Genomic DNA, 19,673 nt, shown 5'->3' with positions numbered 1-19,673 from the left:
AGGTATCAGGCTTTTTCCAGCTAATATTCAGGTAAAAACTTGCATTTCTATGCTGCATTTCATGCCATATCATAAGATTGAAGATATCCCCGCAAGAGATATTCAGTAATCTTCAGGAAGGGAAACAATGCAGATGCATAATAGAGCGTTGCCACTTCATACAAAATAGAAGCAGCTTCAGCATTTTCAACAAATTAAGTTTGTGGTAATAGGAGGAACATGTTAGTCTAACTGAACCTTCACTTGATAATATCCTGAACTTATAGGAACCTTGATCAGCAATGAGAAAGGCTACCAACTGCCGTCACTTGGAAATTTCAACTTGCTAAATATGATACATTCATGTTTGCAGTACATGCCAGAAGAGAACGACCAACTCCACTTGGGTGTTGAAAGAAACAGAGATACTAATTTCATTGCTTCCTAAAAAATTGTGCAACTTACCCAATTGAAAATGGTTATACTGTTGACTCCTACTCTTAATTTTTACCTATATCATGCACAATAAATATAGACATAGAATAAAATCTTTGAATAAAAATGGCTTGTATGACTGCAATCTCCAGTGAGCTCTGATTGCTTGATAGTATTGCAGCACTTATAACCAAAGATGAGAAACTCGATGGGGATTGAAATTTGCCATATCTACTCCAAGACTTCACTTGGCCACAGCCGCTTCCAAGTGGATATTTCCTCCTTACTGTGCAGTTTCCTGATCCCACCATAGAATCCATCTGCCTCATTCCCTTCTTCCCTATGATCTTTTCTATTAATGGCCGTTCGTCGCCACCGTGAACCAGGTGTATACTGGTTGAACTCTAACATCACAGTATCTGCAAACATGGTTCCATAATGTAAAATGCCAGCTAAATGTATAACTGGAAATATTTAGTGTATGTTCGTCTGCATGTGTGCATGTTTCTAACTTTGCAATTAAGATATAAATGCTCAACCCATGCAGATTGATGTTGAGACCAACTTTGGAACAACATAGACTAGATATTGAAGCCAAACTAGGACAACAACGCTACTACCCCGTTTTACAACTTAAACTAGAGCCAAGCAATACAAAATCTTCTCACCATTTAAATGGCAACAACAGTGATATTCATTCCTATTGCACGAGTCCAAGTGACCAACAACCCCGTACCACCAGCCTGCAACAGTACAATCCAAAAAAATGATCAAGAACCTAAACAAAGAGAGGATAAAGTTTCACAGGCTCAGACTTCATGAATGACAATGCTTGGCCTCAACTGGCACCAAATGCCAGATCACTCGCAGGAGACCAGACTCAGTAAGAGCCTTCTGAAAACCAGGGAACACTACCCATGCTTGCCACTGTGCACTTTGGCCAACACTGTCAGTGCTTCAACCTGTTAGGCATATGAATTTTAACTGGTATGTTCTTGCTATGAAGATGATCAATATTAATTATACTATAAGTGTGGTACCTGATGTTTATATGCAACATTAAAGTGAAAATCATAAATAATTAGTGTGGCATCTCATATTGTAGTCAGAAGTGATCAACTTCATAGCTGGAGGGCAGCACTTAAAAGTTCATGAATTGAAGTATTTGGAGATAGTAAAGCTTCCTATGACCTATTCATGAAATACTAGAAATAAGAGGTGCACACCATAAGGAAATTCTTTGTTTCTTCTCCACTGAATCTCAACATGATCACCAGGCCGCAGATTGTTCAGGCATTCTGAGATGTGGAGAACATGGGCAGGATTGTTAACGGGAGGTGCCCTCAATCTCTCCCACTGGACTCCTTCCTCAATCACAATTGTTCGACGCCCATGAGGTGGATACCTATAAAGAAATCAGAACAAATTGAATTAACAAAATCCTGCACCAATAGAATATTTTCATGCAGCATGAGATTCCTACTAAATACTGCCTTGGCATTATTGGGGTTTTCATCTAATTAACCAATTCTACTTGAGGACTAACCTATCAAGCCAACCCCCTCCTGAGGAGCAGAAACAAAAACACAAAAGACAAACTGATATTGGTCTCTCATCAACTGATAGAATTTAACGAGCAAAACTGTCTTAAAGAATCATATTGCACACATTATACCAGTTCCACAAGATCATATGCTTTGGATCCTTTCCCACTTATTGGTGAATTTTATACAGAAATACTTCTTTCAAGAAATTATTATTGAAATGCTAGAAACAGAAAGTGACTCATGGATACTCAACACCTACAACCAAGAAGTGACATTAAGTATCGGATTCAGACAAGGCCAGTCATAAGTACCTTGCGTGGAATGTATCAGTGCGGCAATCATAGCTCAGTTCAGCATCATAACATGACAGCATAAATCCAACATGGCCATGCTGTAGGTTGAAATAAAGAAAAAATAAAATTTTCCCTCAGTAAGAAAATCAATATTACTGAATGCAATAATAATAATCATCTAAAAAGCATATCTCTAAGAGCCAAAGCATTCAACCACATAAATGCAACATCGGTACTAAAACAAAACAAAAAAATTTCAGGAAAAGTGTAATAATAAACAGAAGCACTCTATACTGGTCTATCTTCCAGCATCTCATCAAAAGCATATAAACAATGCAAGCTAAATAGTACTATTCCATCAAGTAGAAATAATGATCACTAGAAGGATTTCATGCAAGCATCATAATCGAGTATATTCCATGCAAGATAAATGGAATATATTCCATGCAAGCTAAATGGAGTACTATTCCATGCAATCATCATTTATGACCTCAAAATCTTTTAGAATGAGAGAAATTAAAGAACAATTATTTCAGTCCATAAAGAAACCAGATCAACGAAGAATCACAAGTGAAAAATAGCTAACAATTTGGAGCAATGAAAGCCAATGAAAAGAAACAAATCGGTATTAAGTAGGAAATGAGAAACAGAATTTCACGGATCAAATTCCAAAAATTACCTCACGATTATAGACTTGCGCAGGAAACCAGAACTTCCCACTTTCAAGAGACAAATACCATGACATAATCGAGTCAACTGGCAAAGAACTCTTCAATCCGCCATTACCACCATCAATCTTTGACTTGAGCCACGATAAAGGCCAAATACAGGAAAGGCTGCCCATCCATCCTTTTGATCTCCCGTCATCCAGAACGCCCGAATTCTTCCTTGCTGCAACATAGTACTGCCATTCCTTGAAGGCGGCTTCGCCTATCACCCTGCCCCACTTCTCCTTCAGATGCCTCTCCCACAAATGGTCGCTTCTGCATCTAGCTTTCATGGAACTACAAACTCCAGCCATGTTACATAGTCCAGCAGGAGACAGCCTCCCAAGAATGGCTTCCAGGACTAACTCGGGCAGATCGAGAACGGACAATTCTTCTGCTGTCTCCACATTTTCAGCCCTTGAGGAGATCTTCTTCGTCGACATCTTCGGCAAGAACCCAATGTAAAAAGCAAACACAAAACTACTTCTCAACCACTGAGCACACAACCGAAACAACCCTTGCCAGAGCAGCACCAGTAAAGGTTTCATCTCATTCCTGGTGCAGACATGTGAACGCAAGAAATGCAGGGTTAGGAGTCTGAAGAGCAATAGGAAAGATAGGCAGGATATGAAGGAGAAAAGCATCACATAAAGGAGATTCCTAGAGATGCTGATGATTCTGATAATGGGTTGTCTTAAAAGCAAAAGATATATTAAACAGTCCAACCAAGAATTCTATAACACCAAGTTGCTTGAAGAAACAAAAAGGAAAAATAGGAAAACACTGTAAAAACAGTGAAAAAAAAAACAGAAACTTCAGTGCAAAACTAGATCTTGGGGTATGGGGTTACCTGATGATAGAAGGAAAGATAATGCCGATAGAACACGCCACCCCCACCAAAAGTTGGTTTTTTCCTTCCTTTTTTTTTTTCTTAAATATATCCTTGCAAAGTGGGCCTAGTCCTAACAAAGAAAGAAGAATATTTAGTGTTTGATTGCCATCAAATTTGACTGGGAATCACTCCAATCCTCTAATACAATGAATTGGGGAGCCTTAAAAATTCGACACCACCACACACACACACACACCCCACAAATGCTGGCCACAACAGATACAAGGCAGGACCAATTTTTTAACCCCTAGAATCCAGGGCTGAAATGGGAAAAGGGCCTTCACACCCAAATAATGGGCTCTTTCAAAAGAGAAAATAATGGAGATATGAATTCCAACAGACAGGGGGATTGATTGTGGTGATGCTCCTCTGACACAAACCAGATAAGCACTGGTACTTCACTCAACATCCATTTATTTCTTTCTCCCAAAACAATTCACACAGTACCTCCAAAACTTTGAAGGAGAAGGCCTAAAACTTTGTGGGTGTTCTTCTCTTCTGGAACCTCATTTGCAAGAATGACACCCCCAGAATTTCACAAAAAGATAGAAATGTTGGTGGTCGGCTCTGTCGCAGGATCAGGTGCAACCATTACCAAGTGTGGCAGGGGGATCTGTGATGAAGAGAAGAGAGGAGGTGGGGTCTCCTGCCCCTCACTCCTCCCATCCGATCTTCATCACAGTCAACCAAATCTCTCTCCCTTCTTCTTCCCTCCTCTTTGGGCATGTGTTTCTCCCCTGAATTCCCAACACCCATTTTGCTACATTACCTGACCAGATTTGTAGGGATAGTGGGATCAGACATGCCAAAAATTGTGGGCTCGGCTAAATCGGAGCCACACAAACTGGGCCTTATCCTCCAACCAATACCACCAATGATTGGCTGAATGGTCGAAGTCCGCATCTTGGTGAAGAGAAAGTTGACCGTTAGATGTAGCAAGCCAAGCAATGATTGGTGGGGATCAAGTTAAAAGTTGATTGTCACGTGTGCCCACGTTACACGCATTCTCTTGTCCTTACCCAAAATTTACATACAAGAGAGAGGATTGGGTCAGAGAGGTAGTTAATTTGTGCATTTAGTAATTTATTTATTCTCTACTTCTAATACCGATATTTTTGGTATTTTATTTATATTCTACTTGTTTTTTTTTAAAGGCAAGCTGGGTTAGGCAGACTCCTACCCCTTATACAACAATACATGGGATTTGAACTTGCACAATCAAGCGGAGCCCCTGTTGGTGTTTATTTTCTACTTTTAACACCAATATGTTTATACAGTTATAGAAGGCAAATACCCAGGTTCCGTTATGGTGACTAGAAAAACGGCCCGTCCTTATGAAAGGGCGCACAGACGCACATTAACTTAAAAAATGATATATAATTTGATTAAGATAAAGAATTTAATTTAGCATTATGTCATTAATTTTCCTTTATTTTTCTCTTTCTTGAGGTAACCTATAGGAATGAGTCCCAAAGGTTAGGGGGGAGGCGCAGGACTGGGCTCCTGGCCCAGTTAAAAAAAATAAAATAAAATTTAAAAGCCCAGTCCTACCCCAGCCCTATTCTGGCTATGGGCTGGCACACGTGTGGGTCTGTACTTCCGTGCAGGTCGATGCCCATACTATGATTGGGGGAATCGGTGCCACCATGTGTTGGTGTGCGTGTGAGGGTTCAGATTTGAGCTATGTGGATGTGTGTGAGGGGTTGGGAGAACTCGGATTTGCATTTTTCTCTCTTAATTTTTTTTTCTTTCATCGGGGTGTCAACGGGTCGAGTTTGATTTGTACACAAGTGGAACCAGACCTGACTCTGATTTTGGGGTATGGTACTACATGAACCATAAGAGAAACCATACCTGGACCTGATAAGAACTACATGAACCAGACTCGGTAAAATACTATTTTTATCATTTTTACATTGAAAAATTGCAAGCCTTAATTGAACCTCGTGTCAACACTGAATTTGGTATAAAATTTCACAAACTATACCTGAATCCATGTACTAATCATACTTTTGGGTCCGGATCTGAGTCTTAATCGGATCTTCTTATTTATCACCATACTTGAACTCTATAGGGTTTGGTACGGGTTGGGTCTGGGTAAACCCAACCCATTGATATCTCTATCGAGTAGGGATAAGATTCGGATTAGATCATGCTAGACCAGATCTAAATCCAAAACATAAACAATAGATAGAGAGTCATTCCAACAGGTAATATTGCAATACAAGCAGCTTCTGTTCGATTTCTGAAAAAAAAACGAATTATTCTCTTTAAGTGTTTTGAAGCCTGAAGTGTCGAACCATTTTTTTTTTTTTCAAATTATTACATGGCGTTGTCCTGATAGCGTAAAACTCTATGTCCTTACTCCTCATCACCTTGCTTAAGCTTGCACAAAGAGGTGACACCCATGAGATCTTAACCTGCCTGCCTAGTAGCCTAGGCCTCATCCCACCGCACAAAACTCCTTATGGTTGGCCTAACCATAAGCAATAGGTTTAGAGATAAAATCTTATTGCTTTCAACTACGAAACAATGTCATTTTTTATGCGGACCTATTATTTTCAGGTGTATTTTTTTCTGTAAATAAGCTAGTTCAAGCGTGGTTTATTTAGCTCATGTTGGTTATAAACTCCAACTTGAATCGACTCACCACAAAAATGAGCCAAACTTGAACACTTTAAGCTTAGCTAGTTTGGCTCGTTTACCGGCCCTAGTTGAGCTCACTTGGTATATATTGCCATTAGATAATGTTTAAGAACTTTCCATTGAGGTTGAGAAAGACTGCACTAGATAGTTTGATTTGTCTATATGAAATAGATTTTTATTAATAATTGTAGCCATTTTTTATTTTATCTAAATTTTTTTTTTCGGGGGCGTTGCCTCCAACCCCCTTCCGACTATCACACCAATTTTTTTTTATACCCCTGTTTACCCCTCCTCCCCCCCCCCCCCCCCGCTCACATGAATCCTAGCTACGCCTCTAGGAATGACAGTGGACCAGAGTCTAACAGGCCCGCCTCCCTTGCCCTGTTTGGATCATGGATGGAGGACTTGTAATGGGGAATAAACTGGGGATGAAGGTTAAAATCAAAACCCTTACCGGAATGGAAGCAGGGAATGACTTACTCTTGCCCCTACCCTTGCCCCGATCTTCCTTAAGAAAAATATTATTACACCCTTATATACATATATTTCTAACCTTAACCCAGAACTCTTTTTTGAATCTCTCATCTCTCCTTCCTCTCTTTTCTCTAATGAGCCATGCGAACTCTCATTTCTCTCATCTCCTTTTAATGACGAAAGGCAACAACAACAAAAGACCAAGAAAATGAGCCTCACCTCACCTCGCCCTGTTTGGACTAAGGATGGAGAACATAAAACGGGGAATGAACCAAGGATAGAGATTAAAATCAAAATCCATGCAAGGATAAAGGTAGTGATGGAGGGCAAAATTTTGAGACGGGGCAAGGGTGAGGACCTTCTCCCTGCCCCTGCCCTAGTCCACTGTCATCCCTAGTAACATGTTCACATGAATTGTTTTATGAATAAAATATATGATCACATGCATTTAAATATTTTATGAAAGCTAGATTTTACGAAATATTAATTTTGCATGATTTAAACTTTAAGTTATTCATAAACGGGTTTTCAATGCATATGCAACATATGTTTTGATTATACAATTGCGGGACTTCGATTATATGGATTGTGGTCACATATATATCGATTTCTTCAATATGCATATGAAAAATCTGGATTATCATGACTTGAGATTTGTGTATTGTTTATAGTATATGCTAGATTTGACTATATTGATTTTCTAAAGTACTCCTAATGATTTTCAAATACAAATGTGTTAACCTTTAAAAAAACTATTGTTGGTGATTGAATAGCAGACTTGAGTCCTCCTTTGTTCGTGTGTTCTCTTTCTTTCTTTTGTGGTCGGCGTCCGAGCTATCCTGTGCACCTTATTTTTGCTGAGAGGGGGGGGGGGCATGAGAACAACAAAGGATGTTGAAAATCATTCACAAGATAGCACGTCAGCTCGTCTGTATTGTCCCAAATTTGCGTGGGTACATGGACATTCATGGGTCCCATGCACTAGGCATCCCACAGACGGGGATGGCGAATCAAATACCTCCTTATAAGCAGTATAGATATAGAAAATGAGGGTATGTGTTCACATTTTTCTTATAGCCAAATATATGTGTCTCACTTGGTATATGCACAATGCCCATCTCTCTCTCTCTCTCTCACTATATATATATATATATATATATATATATATATATATATATATATATATATATATATATATATATATATATATATAAACCTTCTCAATGGATTTTTTTTGGTGTTTTTTCAAAATTCCGATTATTCATATGTGTTCAAATTGATTTACTATAAATTGATACTTGGATCATAAATTTTGGATAGAAAAATGATATTTGGAGCCTAAAAAATTTATAAAAATTATATGACGTTGATTCTGAAACTTATAAAAACTATCCATGCATCATAATCAAATGCTCGAAGAACTATGGGAATGTAAACTTCCCCAATGGAAACCCTCTCAAACCATTTCAATGGAATTTTTTTGGTGTTTTTTTCAAAATTCTGATTATACAGATATGCTAAGATTGATTTACTACAAATCGACGGTTGGATCATGAATTTTGGATAGAAAAATGATATTTAGAGCTTAAAATTTTTATAAAAATTATATGACGTTGATTCTGAAACTTATAAAAACTATCCATGCATCATAATCAAATGCTCTAAGAATTGATTCCTATAAAAACAAAAGCATACAGATCACATAGGTATGGTCAGAATTTAAAAAAAAAATACCAAAAATCCAATAAAATGTTTGTTGGAGAGGTTTGGGAGGGTTTTCCATTGGGAAAGTTTTCATTTTCTTATATATATATATATATATATATATATATATATATATATATATATATATATATATATATATATATATATATATATAAGCCCGTAACCGTGGATGAGCAAATCGTTCACTATTATCGGATAGTTTTCACCGATGATCGCACACGGATAAACGGCAGAATTTTTTTTCAAGTTAAAAAAGTCATTAGCGGCAGTCACGACCACCACTAATGCCCATTTTTCTACCCAGGTCATGAGCGTGACCCTAAACATCGATGAATGAACATCGTTCATTTCACCCATCCATTGTTATTGTTTTTTTTTATATATAGATAGGGAAATGAAAACCTGCACAATGAACACGGTGCTAAATGAAACATGCTAATGAATTTTTTATTTTTATTTTTAATTATGACCTTACATAAGTGATATATATGATTGTTTTTATAGGAATCACTTCTTTGAACACTTGATTCCAATGCATGAATAGGTTTTTATAAGGTTACAAAAATCAACGCCTATAATTTTCATAAAATTTTGAGGCTCCAAATACCATTTTTTCCATCCAAATATCGATTTCTAGTAAATCAATCATGTTGAACCCATCTATGGGGTTAGAATTTAAAAAAACAAAACAAAAATCCATTAGCATGTTTCATTTAGCATTGTGCCCATTATATATATAGACCATTATGTCATTTGTGTATTGTGGGTATGTGTGTGCTGAGTTTTTTTGTGATAAAAAGAGAGCACTTCCTCTGTCACAAATACGATTGATATTTTAGAAATATTATAATTTTGTTATAATATTTTTTTAGAGGCTTATATAGTATCAAAACACTATATTTCAATGTGATAAAGTTGTTATATATATATATATATATATATATATATATATATATAAAGAAAACTGAAATATGTAAACTAGTATGAATCGAGATATATATATATATTTTTTACAAATCTAACCCGGAGAAACATTCTGTGTGGTCCATTTGCTTGGAATTGACTATTGGATCATTGTAATTGGATAAAAAATGTGATTTTGTATGCTTGAAAATTTATGAAAATTCTGAGCCACTGATTTTCAAGACTTAAAATATCTTCTTATACATTGTAATATGATGACCCAAGTGTCTATTTATATAAAACAAAGCATCTAGATCTCATCCGTACACTAAAATTTTAGAAAAAAAACTATAAAAATATGGATGCATGTCAGTTTACATATTTTGCTCGTTTAATATTCAAATTATCCTATATATATATATAGTAATGGGTAGGTGCTTAATGAAATATACTTAATGATACATGCTTAATGGGTTTTTCATGTTTCTTTTGTTTTATTTTTAAATTTTGACCGTACAGATGTAATCTATATACTTTATTTCACAGGGATCAGCTCTTGAAGTGTTTGATTTTGATGCATGGGTCGGTTTTTATAAGGTTTGAAAAATCAATGGTCCAAAATCTTTATAAATTTTTGAAGCTCCAAACATCATTTTTTTTATTGAAAACACAATCCAAGTGTGAATTTTTCGTAAATCGATCATGCCCAACACATTTATGAGGGTAGGAACTGTAAAAAAAGCACCAGAAAAACAGAAAAACCCATTAAGCACCTACCCATCTTTCTCTCTCTCTCTCTCTCTATATATATATATATATATATGAGTAATTGGTACGTGCTAAATGAAATATGTTAAATGAGTTTTTAAGGGTTTTTTGTTTTATTTTTAAATTCTGACCATACAATTGTGATCTATGTACTTTATTTTATAGGGATCAGCTCTTGAAGTGTTGGATTCCTACACATGAGTGGGTTTTTATAAAGTTCAAAAAAAGCAATGGTCCAAAATCTTTGTAAATTTTTGAAGCTCCAAATATCATTTTTTCATCAAAAATACATGATCTAGGTGTGGATTCTTCATAAATCGACCATGCCCAACACATTTATGAGGTAGAAACGGTAAAAAATACACCAAAAGAGCAGAAAAACCTATTTAGCATATTTCATTTAACACATACCTATATATATATATATCGCAAGCTTGAAAGGAGATGACATAGAGAATACATCATTCCTCCAATACATTATATTAGGCATCATTGCTGTCATTTTTGTTTGTCCACACCTCGTCCACAACCCTCACACGAAAGAAAGGAAGAAAACGTGTGCCCTTTTAAGTGGACAAGGACTTGGAAACAAGATTTTATTGTTTAAACCATTGTTTGGAATCTTGGTTAAGTCTCGTTTTAGATCCTTCAAATCTTTGGTGATGTTTTTTTGTGGCGCATGATGCCATAGCAACATGTTCCTGTGGGGAACCATATAATCTAATTTAGTAGTAAACAATTATTGAGTTTATGGATACGTATGATGCCAAGTTTTTCAGCATGGAGTCCATTAAAGATTTAAGTGGAGGTGGGGGTGAGAGTGATTCGGTTGAATTAAAATTATGATGCGTGCAACAGCTTTTAGATCAATTTTATAGCATTTCTTTTTTTCATTGCATCAAGTGGAACCATGAGTTTTAAAATGGAAGTGGGCCAAGGTTATCCAGAAAATTGGGTTTAAAGAAGGGTAGGGCATCTGTCCAGGGCTGAAGGGACTAGTAGGAAAGAAGTCTAATGAGGCTGACTATAGGACTGAACCTCAAGTAGCATGGCAGGGTTTAGCCCTGAATGCACATAAATGGAGATGCAATGATTTGCAACACCAACCCCATGTAGAATGGGACTAGGCTTTGTAATCATGCTCACCATGACATGAGGATAGTCTTGCTCTAGGCCAAGTGTCATGAGCTGATCTTGATGTTGGCTGGAGGATTTTTGTTTTCTTTGGTGGGGCTTATATTTGTTTTTTTTGTAAAATTGATCCCTGCTTTATTGTTAATTTACAAAATAGTACTTACCTTGTGCCATTTTGCAAACCGGTCTATGCCTTTTCGTTAACCTTTGCAAATCTGTCCTTAAAGCTAGCAGCTGTTATAGCTTTTGCAACGGTAATTGTTAAAGGGTAAACAAATTGACAGTTCTTTCCTTACAAGAGAAGCAATTTTTTGGGTCAAATCGACCCTAGATACTAAAACAATTGGTACATGCATTCTGTACTAAAACAAAAAATACAGAGAAACAGAAAACGCATGTACCTGATGTACCTGCTATTTCCTGATGATGAAACTCGAACGTCTGAATGAAGCGGGAGAGCCTTCTCCTCTAGTTTATTTTCTGTTTTAGGCGAGTCACAGCACAAGATGAGAATAATAGAGCAGGGACGCTAACCGTATGTAAAAATCTCTGATTACCGATTCTAGAAAACCTTTAGAGAATCATATGAACTGCCCTCAACCATGCAAGTTCATTTATAAGATTTTTCCGTAACTGATTAACAGTTATAAATACGCCCACGACTAAATGGGACTTATCTATATTTCAAATTGCCGCATATTTGACATCCATAACTGTTAGTTAGGAAAAATGGATCTGGATCCAAATGGATCCTATCCAGATCTAAAATACTAACAATCTCCCACTTGGACAAGAATATGTTATTCCCAAATGATTTGAATTACAACTTGAATAGATTGACCTTAATTTTATTCGGGTCCAATTCATATTGCTCAACAAAAATTCTCTACACATAGAGAACTTTCATGCAATATAAATAAAAGAATCAACCTTTATTACAATATGTGATCATATGTACAAAAATGTGTATCCGACTACATCGAAATGGATAAACTCATCCTCTTTACATGTTCAGCACATAATCCCGAGGCCAAACCCTTCGTAAGAGGATCTGCAACCATTTCTTTGGTACCAATATTGTCAATACACACATGTTGATTCTTAGTCCTTTTCTTGACAACAAAGTACTTTAATTTCATATGCTTGCATGATGTAGTACTCTTGTTGTTGTTAGAAAAGGACACAACGGCTTCATTGTCACAATATACCCTAAGTAGTCTCCCAATAGATTCAACCACTTTGAGTCCAGATATAAAGTTTTGCAATCAGATGGTCTGTGACGTCATCTCAAATAGTGCAATGGATTCAAACTCCATGGTGTGTGCAACAGTAATGGACTGCTTCTCACTCCTCCAAGAAATGGCACCACCAGCAAGAAGGAAGATATATTCTGTTGTAGAGTTTCTGCTATTAGGGCATCCTCCTAGATCAGCATCCGAATAACCAATCACTTCAAAGTGCCCTGATCTCCTGTAGGTCAACATATAGTCTTTTGTCTCTTGCAAATACCGCATGATCTTCTTTGCGGTTGTCTAGTAGATATGACCTGAATTCGACTGAAATCTGCCAAGAACCCCAAGTACATAGGATATGTCAGGTCGGGTGCAGGTCTGCGCATATTGCAAGCTACCAACAACTGAAGCATATGGTATTTTATTCATGAGTGCCTTGTCTTCTTCAGTTTGAGGACAATCCTTGAGGCTCATTTTATCCCCTCTAAGTATGAGTGTCGTAGTAGGAGAACAATTCTCCATCCCATACCTTTTGAGAATTTTATTTATATAGGTTCTTTGAAAGAGGCCTAAAACACCTTTTGCTTTATCTTGACAGATCTCTATGTCGAGAACAAAAACAACCTCTCCTATGTCCTTCATCTCAAAATGAAGAAAAAGAAACTTCTTGGTTTATGTGAGCATGACCTTATCGTTTATTGCAAGTAATATGTCATCTACATATAATACCATGATTATGAACTTACTCTCACTTATCTTGAGGAACACACATCAGTCAACGATGTTTTTTGTAAATCCAAAAGTGAGAATAACTTCGGTAAATTTAATGTACCATTGGCGAGAGGTCTGTTTAAGTCCATATAATGACTTATTTAACTTGCAAACCAAACGTTCAGACTCACCTTTAGAGAAACCTTAAGGTTGATCCATATAGACTTCCTCATCAAGTTCACCATTTAGGAAAGTTGTTTTTATATTCATTTGGAGTAGCTCTAAATCTAAATGAGTTACTAGGGTAAGTACGATCCGTCGAGAAAAGAGATACTAGATGAGCCAAAAACGGTATTAGGCACTACAGACAAAAGACAATATTATTGCACGTAATGAGACATGTAAATGGAAAGATAAATACATAAATAAGACCCTTAATTATTTACTCTTTCCTAGGAAAGTGCCAGGGGTCATTATGGTCCCACTTTGGTGGGTACTTATAATACGCAAATACACTTCGCCTCCCACTATTCGATAAAACTGAGGGAACATGTACCCAGAGACAATCGACATGGTACCTTTGGGTACTACACATCTCATGTGCTGAGAGACACTTTTTTCATTTTATCCTACTAGTCTCTGAACATAATAATATCATCTTTGGATGACATATTATTTCTATGAGGCCAATACAATCTCAATGTTAAAAATTTCTAACCAAACATTTGCAAAATATACATCAGTTTACTTTGGTGAAAGCAGATACATACAAGTGCAAATTCTATGTTAATCTCTATATCAACATTGATGTGAACGGTTAAACAATCATGCATACTAAAAACAATACTACACATATCTTTATGCATTCAAAAAATATGTATACATACACATGAAACTTGCATAACATCAATAGAAGCATATATACACGCATTAAAACCGACTCCAAAACATAATGAATCAGTAATGTAACTAAATATGCTTTAAAATACCTCATAAATATGATATGCATGCTCTAAAACATGTATGTCAGCCCTAGAACCTAAGAATTAGTCCAAAATATGATGAACAATACTAGAAATAAATGTATCGGTTTGAAACTTGATGAACCATAAAAGAAACACCCTCAAAATAGTCTCAAAACGAAAAAAAAGTTATGCCAAGTGAAAGAACCGACTCCAAAACCCCAGGAACCAGTTTAAATTCACTTAAACCCGATCCCGGAATGCCCCTGTATCGGTCTCAAAAGCCATATGGACCGATACAATTCATTCTGGGTCGTTCTGTCTGTTCCAGAATAGACCGTTTTGTTCAGACAGAAACAGATCTATTCTGGGACAGTTGTTCCTGATGTCCAAAACGGCGGAAAGGGATCGACATCTTCCAAGCTAGAGGCTTTTAGAGAAATTGGAAAACAGAAGAAAGAAGAAGAAACTTCCTACCAGAAGTTTCGTCGAGCTCCGACGAGCTTGTCCGGCCAGCCCCGACCCCCTTTTGTCATTCGACGGTGACCCAACTCCGATCCCTTTCCGCCATTTGGCACGGTGCAGACTGTAGGTCCGGCCAAAACCGACTTCCTTCCCAGCTTCGGTCACCACACAGTGACAAAGGCGGAAGTGAGTGAAAATAAGGAAAAATGCCCTTTGTAAGCATTTTTTTAATATATATAGGTTTTTCCGGTGAAATGGTTGGTAGTCAGAGCCATCTGCGATTTACGAGAGGGTTTGGGTTTAACCCAAAACTTGTTCCCCATCTTTTCTGACGAAAAACCCCTTGAAACCCGAATGGGATTTTTGTCGGCGAGCGACATGAAAAAGAATCCAAAAAATCACAGTGACTCGACACGAACCGTGTCGGTCATAGGGGATTCGCCCAGACCCGATATGGATCTGGATCCAATATGTGAACCGGTCTAGTTCAGAACCTTGACCCGATTCGGTTTACTACCTGATCCGAAACAGGTATGATCCGATACAATTCCCAGAATCGGATTGAAAAATGTATTAGACCGGTTTGGATTCTAGAACCCAGATTCAGCTTGACTGAACCAAAAACCGATTATGTTTCAAGAACAGAATCGATTTGTCTGGGCTAGTAAAGCAGCATGTTTCCTCATCTTTGTTCATCCTTATATAGAGATGGAGGAGTAGACTGCAGAGGTCCAGAAACCTCCTGCTCTGATACCAATTATTGGGTCAAATCGACCCTAGAGACTAAAACAATTGGTACATGCATTCTGTACTAAAACAAAAATACAGATAAACAGAAAACACATGTACGTGATGTTCCCGCCATTTTCCAATGATGAAACACAAACGTCTGAATGAAGCTGGATAACCTTCTCCTCTAATTTCTTCTCTGCTTTAGGTGAGTCACATCACAAAATGAGAAGAATAGAGCAGGGACCCTAACCGTATGTAAAAATATCTGATTGTCGATTCTAGAAAACCTTTAGAGAATCGGATGAACTGCCCTCAACCATGCAAGTTCATTTATAAGATTTTCCCATAACTGATTATCAGTTACAGAAAGCCCACGACTAAATGGGACTTATCCCTATTTTAAATTGTCGCATATTTGACGTGCATAACTGTTAGTTAGGGAAAATGAGTCTGGATTTAATCCAGATCCAAATGGATCCTATCCAAATCTAAAATACAAAACAATTTGCAAAATGTGAATATGGTAGGGTCTAATTTAGGAAAGATTAATACACTAACAACTATTTAATGAAGGGCATTTTAGTGATAAATTATCCATGTCAATGTTTGATCTAACAACTGTTGACAGAAGGACCAGTTTGTAATAACGGTGAGAAAGGCGAGGACTGAATCGGTTATAGGGGGACCAAGTTTATAAAAAAACCTTTATATTTTAACTGGGTGAGTGGTGTTCATGAAAGTGGAGTCAAGGGTAGGAATTATTGGGTTGAGGTATGTGTGGAGCTTAAAAAAAAAACTCTCAGTGGGCCTAGAAGTGTATTGATAATGGCAGACACACTATAAAGGTGAGTCTGGTTGGCTCCATGTGGTGGGATGTGTATGTGGCTGAACCTGAGTCATTCAATGGGTGACTTTAGCAATTGACACATGTACCTTTTGGATAGATTGAGTTTCTTGGTACCTCACCTGATTTGGGGTTACCACATTGCACATTGTATTGATGATCTTTTTCAATGTTGTGAAAATCGGTTTACTAGGTCAATCGGTTTCTTAAAAATTTGAAAAAATTTGAATCCGCCTTTTTTTACCATCAGATGACGTGTTGTTATAAAAAAATAAAAAAAAGATAGAAAATTCAACTCTTTTAAATAATATTAAAAATGAATTGAATCGACCTTAAATCGGCCCCTTTTGAAAATAATCTTTGGGCTGATTCCAGCTGATTCAGATAGTTTCTTTTTTTTTTTAAAGGCAATTTGGGGTTAGGCAGAACTCTACCAGTTATACAACTATACCATTGGGTTTTGAACCTGCAACGTCTCAATACAAGGTGACGTGCACTAGCTGCTCCTACCAGACAGGCTGAACATGAAGATGAAGTTAAGTGGTATTAATTACACCCTCATTAAGCACCATCTCCCCTCTAATTTCCATGTGATTTAGACATCTCATTATGGGCTGAGAGGTGCCGCGCTTACTGACAGGTGGGAGGAAAGCAGTTGTTGAGTATTATTAGACTACAGTATGTCATTTACATTGCAATACAAGATTAGTTGTCTTTATGCTTTCTTCCAATGAGAAAATCGTGTTAAAAGCATACGTAAAGAATGGTCATAAAACCTACTTTACCTTTGAATCATGAAGGGTCCAGCACCAATAAAAAGTTCAAAGTGGAAACTATTGATATATTGAAAAGAAAAACTTTTTGTAAGTACAAAGTATATGAATATAACTTCAAAATCACTTATGGTTATACTTGTACCTAAAAGCATTTAAAGGTTGTCAATGACTCAAAGTAATAGTCTGTGGGCTAATCGTATGTCGGTTAGGGTCAGTCAGATATAGATCAATTTAGTATGATGCCAATTGTACCCTAAGTGCCCTACCTTCTCAAACAAGGAGCCCTTATTTTTATATAGATCCTGTCTTATTATTTGGGGGCTTAGCCCTTCAGCCCTTATTTCTTCCATGGTCATTGCTAAAAAGCACCATATTTGTGTATATAATCCAAATATACAAAGACTTTTCCAAAGTGGGTTCTATGTGTTTTCACCCAAAAGATTTAAAAATTGAGAAATGAAGACAATGATGACAAAAATAATGATGCAACAGCACGAACAGTAAATTAAGCCATCTTTCCATCTAATTCTTCTTTTTTAAACAAACACCTCCAAACTAACGAATATTCTTATTATTTTCTTTTATATTTTTTTCACTCCCTTGTACGGTTGCCGACCTGCGGTTAGGGATGCACAACAAACCTAGTTGACTCGGGCTTGGCTTGAGCTCGGCTCATCCCCTAAATGAGCCAAGCCTACCGAGCTTTATCGAGCTCGACAGACCGATGAAGCTCGGACCATCTCTCTTTCTCAACCCCCCGCCCCTTCTCTCCCAAATCCCAGCTCTCTCTCTCTCTCTCTCTCTCTGCGGAAGTCCCACCTCAACCGCGTCTCCCTTCCCATTGTTGCCTTCTTAAACCTCGTGGCCTCCCGCTCTGTCGATACCCTCCACAAATTCCTCGATGACCAGAAGAACCTTGTCCAATGCAGCTAACGCGCGATTCATCAACAAAGTGATCATCCTCTCATGGTGGGTTATGTTTGGGTTGCTACTTCTCGTGTCGTGGGTTTGCAACTCGTCTGGTGGCCTTGGTGATCATTTTTATGCTTTTGCTCTTGTGAGTGGCTTTGGTGATTGCGGCAAATTTATTTGGATCAGTCATGACAACGAGTGTGTTGTTTTTTTTTCATCAAGCCAAAACTAGGGTTGGTAAATGAGCCGAACCAGCAGATGGATAAGCTTGGTCTCCGCCCCTCTGATGAGATCCATCAATGCCTCTCTCTCTCTCTCTCTCTGCCTGTTGAGCCCTAACCGAGGCCGTGCCGAGCCCAGCTCAGCTTGATACTCAGCACTAGCTAAGTGGTTCAGGCTTGAGCCAAGTCTCTACACCATTTATTTGGGCGAGCCGAGCTTGAACATGCCAAGCTCAGCTCAAGCTTGGGTCGTGTGCATCCCTACATGCTGTGCTTCAGGTCACATCAAGATAAAATCACAAACATGTTGGTGTCAATGGGTCGGGCATGACCCAATCCCAACCTGTGACAAATCCGGAAGGATCCATATTTCTTAGTCAGGGTTGCAAATGGGTTAGTCTGGATTATATCTGGGCTATCTGACACTGGATTCGACTTTCTATTAGTGAAGCTGATTGTGGTTCGATCCAGGCTTGACTTAGAAGACATCTTTGACACTGACACTGGATCGGCAGAAAATGTTTAAACCATAATATAAGGCAAGCTGGGGTTAGGGAGACAACCACCGGTTATTATTCAACGTACCACTGGATTTTTTAACCTGCAATGAGTCAATGACCCACAGGGAGACGTGCACTGACAGCTCCTACCAACCAAGTTTAGCTTTTAAAATTGAACTGAACTGGTTAGATACAATAACTGACTCGTACCCCAACCCACTTCGTACCCGATCCATCTGAAAGTTTTTAATTAGTAAACATTATATATTTGATTAAAAATTTAAAGATGTTGATAAACTTAGAAATGATATTCATTGCATTTTAGTAACTTAAACTTTAATTCATTTTTGCATATACTTCCAATAGTCCTTTTGTCATGTAAATTGTCATATTGAAATGAACAAAACTCAGTAAATTTGATACATTTTGAATATGAAAAGTATTGTTCTTTTGTTTCAACTTAAAATGTTTGGTTGGTGTGAATATATTCTTTTTATATTCAGATTCTGACTTTATTTAGAATAGTTATTAAGCTTATATTTTGTTAGCATATAATCTTGTTTTCCTTAATTTATAAATATTTTATTGCCTGGTAATTAGGTCTAAAATACTGATCATATCAAGACCCAAGCTGAAACCTGAACATGTTAAGACCTCAACATGTTAACCTATATGGGTCTACTTTTTCAGCCATACTCAGACTCGAGCTTAACGTGAATCAAAATAGGTCTACTAAAGACCCGACCTGGTTATACCTGACCTGATGTATACCCGAACCTGTTAACCCATATGGATCCACAATTTCTAGCTGTACC

General features: G+C 37.4%; 1 protein-coding gene across 1 annotated transcript; it reads right to left on the bottom strand.

Annotated features, from left to right (window-relative positions):
• Window positions 1-277: 277 nt before the first annotated feature.
• On the bottom strand, window positions 278-4,612 carry LOC149814152 (F-box protein At2g32560-like). Its single transcript, XM_089989793.1, has 7 exons — window positions 4,301-4,612; window positions 3,812-3,923; window positions 2,934-3,516; window positions 2,273-2,352; window positions 1,641-1,819; window positions 1,083-1,157; window positions 278-833 (listed from the first exon to the last, which is right to left on the bottom strand). Exons 3-7 carry the CDS (start codon window positions 3,507-3,509, stop codon window positions 646-648), a joined length of 1,098 nt encoding a protein of 365 aa, XP_089845919.1. The 5' UTR covers window positions 3,510-3,516; window positions 3,812-3,923; window positions 4,301-4,612; the 3' UTR covers window positions 278-645.
• Window positions 4,613-19,673: the final 15,061 nt, after the last annotated feature.

The sequence above is a fragment of the Nuphar pumila genome, chromosome 15, assembly GCF_984573655.1.
Source record: "Nuphar pumila chromosome 15, dmNupPumi1.hap1.1, whole genome shotgun sequence".
Classification (NCBI taxonomy): Eukaryota; Viridiplantae; Streptophyta; class Magnoliopsida; order Nymphaeales; family Nymphaeaceae; genus Nuphar; species Nuphar pumila.
The sequence above is the reverse complement of the archived record's forward strand: the minus strand, read 5'-3'. Positions and strand labels throughout refer to the sequence as shown.

Coding starts and splice junctions, on each gene's coding strand:
- LOC149814152 (XM_089989793.1), bottom strand. CDS start 3,509: ATGAAACCTTTACTGGTGCTGCTCTGGCAAGGGTTGTTTCGGTTGTGT. Junction 1,158..1,640: donor AAACAAAGAATTTCCTTATG/GTGTGCACCTCT, acceptor GTACTGTTGCAG/GCTGGTGGTACGGGGTTGTT. Junction 834..1,082: donor CTGTTGTTGCCATTTAAATG/GTGAGAAGATTT, acceptor CCATGTTTGCAG/ATACTGTGATGTTAGAGTTC.